Consider the following 8155-nt stretch of genomic DNA (forward strand, 5'->3'; position numbering starts at 1 on the left):
ATATTTGATGCCCCCGTGACTCAGCGTAAGTTTGAGAGATTATAACGCAAATAATCGGGTTTCGATGACCACTGTGGTCAGAGAACAGATAGCAGCTCATTGTGTAGCTTTGGGCTTAACAAGAAACCTATGTTTGATCAGAACCAACAAATCATAATTAAGAGTGAACACAGATAAAAACAGATTTAGAAACTGAACTTACTTGATTGGCCTTTTTTTCAGAAGTTACATAGTAACTTGAACAGGTGTGTTTTGATGATCTTCACATTTTCCGCTTTTGAGCTAGCTTAAACTCATCCTTTGCTTCATTATTATAAAGACCTTAAGGCGTTTCCTTTAAACTTCCATCTAATTTATGACTAAAAACATCATTGCCTGTCTTTCTTTGAATTTTTCATTTCTTTTTCGAAATAAAAACCAACAAACTAGAAATTAAATTCACACAAATAGAAATCATTGAAATAAAGAATTTAATGAGCTGGTTATCTACCCAACGGTTGGCTTTACAGAAGTGACTCACCATTTAACAAATGTGAAGCTACAGCAAAAACTAAAAACAATGAAATCTCAATTTGTATCGTACAAGATCATGATCTGGTTAACTGCGATATCAACACTGGTCATAAAAAGGTTAAAAAACGTATTTATCAAAACATTAAAAAAAACAGCAGAATACACGCATGTTTTCCATGACATCATTATTTCACCTACAACTGTTCTTCTTCTTCTTCGTTTGTCTTGAACCTGAAATTTTGTCAGCTTTCTCCCTACAAATTAGCCGTTTACATGTCTAAATCAACAAACAGTAGCTATTTACACCAAAACGATAAAACAAACAACACTTTCATACACTAAGTTATTATCTTTTTCTTTGTTCTTTAACAAACATACATCATTCAAAGGTGGCTGCTTATAATAAATACTCTGGGTCATAGATCAAACCCATCAAAAAATTTCCCACTGAACAGCATAGAATAAAACAAAAATTAAATTAAAAAGAACAAATCTGAGATATAAACAAGATAACAGAGCAGCCACCAATAATTCAAGTACAGCAATAAATATTCTTTATACAAATAGGTTCACAAGTGTAATTAATTCAGTCAATATGGCAAAGAAACTGAAGAGAACCTCAACCATATTTGCTGTCATGTAGAAAAATAAATACAGGTATATACAAACTGAAATAAGTGAAAGTCACATGTTTGAAAAATAATTATTTGATTTCAGTGTAATAAGCTAACTATTAGTTCTTTTTATTACTTATAGCTTAAACAAAATAAAAACAAAAGTTCCATTTTCTAGGTCGGGAAATTGTTTTGGGCTTTTGGAGGGCATTAAAACTATATAAATTACTTTGAACCAAAAATAGAACTAGTTAAAAATTTCAACTGCACTGGCTAGTCAAACTTCGTTTAAAAATAGCAAATCCAACTTCATCAAACCTTACTATATTTTTTGTAAATCAAATCCCTCATTGAATTATTACACATTTTTCCAAAGTTATGACACGTTTTTCGTTCTAACAAGAAGTACAAACTGTATGAATTCATAGTAACGTATTTATAAATTAAATTTAGAATTCTGAGTGGGTAAAAGACAGGTTTCACAAATAACATTTGATTGTTTAAACATACTTCAATATATAAGCAAAGACTACCACATAATGCCAGGTACCATTTGTTTTCAACCATCTGTCTTTTTTAAGTGTTCTCTACTCTCTTGTCAAAACTATATCAATTATACAACTCACTTTTAACAATATCAATAAAGAAGTTCATTAGTTCAAGCACTTTTGATTGGCTCAACAACAGAGTTTATAATGAGTGATTCACTAACAATTTACCACTTCGTATAACATTTCAGTGAAATACTGACAAATATTAACAGTTAGATAACTTGGTAGTGATTCATTTATGTAACTAGTTTAATGACAGTCTTCTTGAACAAAATATAGATTTCATAAGTTATGTAGCCTGTTTGGTTTGATAAAATATTTAACCAGTCATACAAAATGCTTAGATCAATGACAAATTTCATTAGTCAAGCAGAAGCAACCTCAACCAACTGGATCATCCTACAACTAGTAGCTTGTTTTTCGGGTTTCTGTCAATCAGTTGTCAGTACAAAAGGATAACCTTACTAAATCTACTACTGATTAATCATGAAAAAGTTAATTCTGTTGTTCATCAAAAGCAAGTTTCTCTTCAAAATTTGATGGCTCAATGCTTTAAGAGGGAATGTTACAAAGAAGATGAGAAAAGTTCACGGGTGGACAGAAAAATGGTTCACAAGTGTGACAATCATCTGGTTTTAAAGTTTTCCATTTACTATTCATGGTCTCTGTAAGAATTCTTACTGATGTGATGGCCACAAAATTGATGATGAATTAAGATGTGACAAGAGGGAGAGAGAAAGAGAAAATACTGACATGGAGATGAAACTTTGACAGAGAGACTTTTGCTCAAAGCCACTTAGAGAGTAGCTTTTGTTCCAAGAGTTAAGTCCATTATACTGTTTAAAATACAGTTCATTCAGATTTGAAATAAGTTCACCCCTTCTATTTGGTAAAAGCATAATAGCTGTTTGTAAAAATTTTTATATATTTTTTTTCTGTGGTGTTGGATTCCATTAACTCTCATACCTATGAAAAAAAAAGTCATAATAACATACAAAAACTAACTTTATACAGGACCAGACAAAAAGATTTAATGATAAGGGCAATAAATGAAAATCTTAAATTTTGTACTCTTGGATTCAATGTATAGAATATAAGATACCTACAATTTTATTTTAAATCATTAAACCTATTTAAAAGTGACATATTACAAGCATAGTGAGAGTAAATATTACACTTCAGAACTGAAGCCATTAGTTTGTTTTTCAGGAGTCTATGGGGAAATAGCATGTTTTGACTGTATGGAAATATACATATATATCTCTGGTTTAATCAGTTATTCTTTAAGTCACTGCAGGTAATAGTCTGGTTGTTCTGCTGGGGTGTCTTTTTCAAACCTCTTAGCTTCTTCCTGCATGCTCTCTTTGATTTTTAGTATTGCCGCTGATTCATTTTGGTCCTGTAAAATATTTAAAACCTCAAAAACCTACACTTATCAATTACACAAATAAGAAGCAAAAATGTGATATAAAGCATGCATTGCTACAGAGAACTGAAATAAAAGAGGCAGAATACACAAATAGGAACTACAGAACAAATTAATACTACTGAAATAAATAATAATAAAAAATGATTTTAAAATGAAATTAACTGTTGTATTATGAAGTTACACATCAACTTGCATTCACCTCAAGAGCAAGAAGGAATGTTTGTATTAATTGTTAATCTTGAACTAACAACCTCATTCCAGTTAGAAGTGTGACTATGAGTTTAACTTAAAACAAATAATCAAAATGTTAAACCACAAAACAGGCAAATGGGTCTATACAGTAACAATCCTATAAGTGCAAGAACAAAAGGCGTATAATTCAAAAGTATAAAAAAAAAGCATTACAAACAGTTAATTCATTCTATAAAACACTGAACAAGTCTGAAACTGAGCTGGGATCTTGGCACAATTTTCCTCCCCTTTGACATTAACTACTAATTCAGGTTTTCCTTAAAAAATGTAGCCTGCCACATAGATATATATATAATATATATATACATATATATATATTATACTGACCATTCGAGTTTTGACACATCTTTACCTCCACACGAAATTTAAGTGCAGTTGCAAGAAAGTTTATTTTTGAAAGAGCTTCATAGAGAGCAATTGAATCATGTCTTCTTCTTGACTAGACATTTGTATGGATACACCACTGAAATGCTACACTACATTAGTGATTATAAAGTAGGATTAACATAAATTAAGTTTATTTCATGCAGTGGCATCGAATTAAGCCTGCTTTCTGAACAAGCTTCTCTTAAATTATCCTTATTATATTTTCTATAATCTTAATATAATTTTGTTCTTTGTAGCAGTAATCATAATGTGTTAGCTTAAAATGAGTTATTATATCTACTTTGTCTTACATAGGTTTAAAATATGTTAAGCCTCTTCATACATAATAATGTGGTGTAATGTTCCTACAGTGCACCCATACAAAAGTATTTCCATCTTTTTATTTAAGAATAATAAGCAGAAAGGGAGGAAAACTACAAGCATGCTTCCAAAACAAAACTTGAAAAGACTGGGAATACAGACAGCATAAGTTTTAAGATATATTGGGGCAATACACTCCTAATAATTTTTAAATGAATAACAATAAAATAAAAAATAGAGAGCACTAGAGAACTGAACTGAATATAAGAAAAGAGGGATGTAAAGTCAGCTACAGTTTCAGGCTTAAGGTCACTACACAGCAAACACAGGGAGTGCACATTCACTAGTGTAACAGTGGAGCACAATGACAGCAGTCTAAAGACATACCTGGAGCTTATCCTGCACTTAAATTTCACAGGGGTGAACTTGATGACTGCTACAAGCCTGCAAATGGCACTGCATGTCAATTCCCGACGTATCCCCTGGTATCTGTAGCCCAAGAGTATACAATCAATGGCTGGCCACAAAGTGGGTGGAACTAACTAGATTCCTTGAAGAGATTGACATTACATATACCACAGATGCAAACATTTCAAACTAACACCATTCACAACATGTCTAACATTCACACCTAACAAAATGTGAAAGAGTTGAAGAAACACAAGGAATCTAGTTAGTTCAAGAATTAAGGGTGTGCTCATCTCGAGACAGTTACTTACATTTTCTTGTCCATACCCTGCTATGCCATATTCTCCCATAGGAGGTCCATCTTCCCTCGGTGTACCAGGTCCATTAGCAGGCGAGTTCTTCATACCATCTAAACCTTCACCTACACATAGATAATCAACAACTCAAGCAGGTAGTCACGCACTATATGAGGAGTCAAACTGATTGAAAAAATGGCTACTTACAGATCACCAACTAATTACAAAATAAGAAACAAAAATTTACCTGAGTTCATAACATACCTCATAATCCTTAAACTTAAAAAAATACTGTTGACAATTTTGGATTGAACTTGCAAGTCTGTTGATAATGCTTTATAAGGTTAAAACAAAGGACATACTGAGTAATTTAATAATCAACAAAACTATCAAAAAGCAATGAATAAACATTAACTGGTACAGTAGGAACCTAAAAGCAAAACAAAATTATACCTATGGTGTTAAATGTCTTTTACTCACACAGTAATACTTTATTTAAGGAGGAATTTCAAGAATATGCATCATTGATGCTATTAATGTATTCTTGTGAATTACTCAGCCAGATGAGCTGTTTAAATATAAAAAACCAAATGTGAAATTAAATCTACCATTCAGTGACAAGTGGTAAGTTAAACAACAGATTGGGTATCAAAATGGAGTTAGTATCTATTATTTTCTATTTAGCAGATTTTAGCTTGCAAGCTGTCGACTTAAAAAAAAAAAGAGTAAACTTTTCATTTAACAACAACAACTAAAAAAAAAAGTGTGTTAAATTCAGATTTCCATTCCTCTCGAGACACACACTCACACACAAAGTGCATATGGTGATAAACTATGTTATTCAGAGCTTCAAAACTGGTTTTTCATCATGGGTGCAAACCTTACTATTCTTTTTTACTGATATATGGACAAACTGATGCCTTCTCTTTTAATGACAGCATTGAAATAAAACTTCTTTTGCTAATTATGGGTTTGACAGTGTTAAAAGTGATACCTTTTTACTGACTGTCCATATGTTTATGGACAATTAGCAACCCTGCTCAAGATGCTGTTGGGGTACTTTTCTGGCAAAGGATACACTTGTATGTATGTGTTTACACACACACATGCAAATATATGAAATAAGCTGAATTCACTTTAAAGGAATTGTTAGATAATAAAACTAGTTCTGCATAGTCCTTCATAATTCGTATCTTACTGGTTTTATATTTTCTTTGGTTACTCTTCAGAATAAATTATTGAAGCTACAAAACTAGTAAATTTGTTTGTTTTCTGTTAAGCACAAAGCTACACAATGGTCTATCTGAGCTCTGCCCACCACAGACACCAAAACTTGATTACTAGTTATAACCCTCAGACTTATTGCTGAGCCATCGGGGGAGGGAAGGTGTACAAAACTACTGAATTAAAAATTTTGAAGCACTATGCAGATCTTACATTTTATTACATCCATACAAACAAATGTATAGAGGTACATATTAATTAATTGTACCTTAAATTGTTTTTTAACTCAATAGATTCATAATGACAAGTCTGCTTTTCTGAGTAGAAAAAATAAATTATTCTATACACAGTACCAAATAAAATTGTATCTTCTTCCGTTAAAGAATTAATGGTAAGTTTTTGTGTATTATATCAGTCTTACTACTCCTGTGCAAATGTTTAGGCTCTACACCCACACTACCAGAATGATAATAAGTACAAAAGAGTAACACTTATTCTAAATCTGTTGTAAATCTTTCTGTTTTATACAACAAGCTTTCAAGTTGGAAAGGGTGTGTCCACTAATTTGTAATCTTTAATAAATTGTCACAGTCATATATAAATATAAGAAAACTCAAGTCCTTTATATTTTTGCCAAATTATTTTTTATTTATCAAACTCTTCTTTGTTTAACTCTTTCAAGTTATAGTTTTCATGCTATAACTTTTAAGTTAGTAAGTGAATGTCAACGAAATCTGGCAGTTTATCAGCAAACATTACAATGCCTTCATACACAAAATATCTAATTTTTTATTAAGTCTTAAGGTTTGTAAAGCAATGTTTCTCTCATGCCTTTTTTTTTTTCCTTTTCACATGTTGCCTAGCTATCATGCAAAGTAATTTTCATTTTAAGATTAAAAATAATTTTCTGCATCAGAAAATTTTAAAATTTCACATGCGAGATCTTTAGAATGTCCAGATAGTTATCAAATGTTTCTTAAGAAAAAAACTTTATATTTTATCTGTTATCTTCTGTAATTAATCTCTATATAGGTTACGTAAATTTGACCCATTTCACAACCACCATAAAAAAAATTAGGAAATAACCATAAATTATGCATCTTTCATTCTAGAATGAACACAAATTATAACATGAAAACATAAATGTTCAGACAAAATAGCTTAAATCTCATAACATTCTACATTTATATATATTTATTATTTTCATTATATTGACCTTTCACCCATGCCTGGCTAACAATACAGAAGTTACAACAACGTAGCTCACATGCACTCATGTTACCGTATCAAATAACATAATGGTGACCTTTGGTCTGTACAAAGTAACTTGTCTTGTCTGTGTTTTAGTTGACTAGTATTTTGTAAAATACAGTCACATTTCAATTATTCTACATTATATATGTATATAGATTATTGCTATTTTGAAATAAGTTCTTAAAGTTATTTTTCCTAAAACACAGAACAGTAAATAAAGAAGTAAAGCAAACAAATATCTCTTCTAGTTACGACCTCTTTACTCAATTGCTAAGCCTTTAAAAAAATTTCATGTGGAGGATATGAAACAAAATATTTCTTTTGGTTTTATAAATATACTTTTGAATAACTAAAAAATCATAAATTACTACATCAATACCATAGAATTCTACTATAATTTATCAAAATTAGTAACTAAGCTGTAATTGGGTCTTAAAAAAATATGAAATTTCAAGCAGACTAAAGACACAACCTAGCTCATTGAAATCTTGGTTCAAAAGAAAGAAATAGCGTCAGGTATGTTAGAAAGGCTGAAGAAAAACACTAGGGGGACATTCTCAGCTTCCGATTGGTTATTCACGTCATATATAGAAATAAGTGTATATAATGGAAAGAGATGAGTAGGGTGCTACTGTGTTTGATTTATTACGTGAGCAATATCTTAGCAAATACAAAAGATAAGAACTATATCTTTAGTTAATATAAACTTAATAATATTATTAAACTTATATTATAAACTATATAAAGTTAATATCTGTAATTTGAGTTTCTAATTCATATGAAACTATAGCCTTAGTATTTTGACTTCACAAACATCTACTTTGAACCAGTGCTGCATTCAACATACCACGTGACACACAAAAATTGATGTTTATCTGTTTTTAATATTTACTTTTAAATTAACAAATTGAGTAATGTATAGTTTCG

At 30.7% G+C, this 8155-nt stretch overlaps 1 protein-coding gene across 5 annotated transcripts in view; it reads right to left on the minus strand.

The window, feature by feature from the left end:
• Positions 1-453: 453 nt before the first annotated feature.
• The window catches only part of LOC106458188 (single-stranded DNA-binding protein 3-like), a 67476-nt gene continuing 59774 nt past the window's right edge, over positions 454-8155 (minus strand). For 4 of the 5 annotated variants that reach the window (XM_022384324.1, XM_013917659.2, XM_022384323.1 and 1 more), the window contains 2 exons: positions 4766-4875; positions 454-3077 (listed from right to left, as the gene is read on the minus strand). In XM_022384324.1, the coding sequence (XP_022240032.1) occupies positions 2967-3077; positions 4766-4875 (221 nt within the window). In that variant the 3' untranslated portion in view covers positions 454-2966. Of the gene's footprint in view, positions 3078-4433; positions 4536-4765; positions 4876-8155 lie in introns of all 5 variants that reach the window. The other variant, XM_013917658.2, reaches the window with a different exon arrangement.

The sequence above is a fragment of the Limulus polyphemus genome, unplaced genomic scaffold (genome assembly GCF_000517525.1).
Source record: "Limulus polyphemus unplaced genomic scaffold, Limulus_polyphemus-2.1.2 Scaffold426, whole genome shotgun sequence".
Lineage (NCBI taxonomy): Eukaryota > Metazoa > Arthropoda > Merostomata > Xiphosura > Limulidae > Limulus > Limulus polyphemus.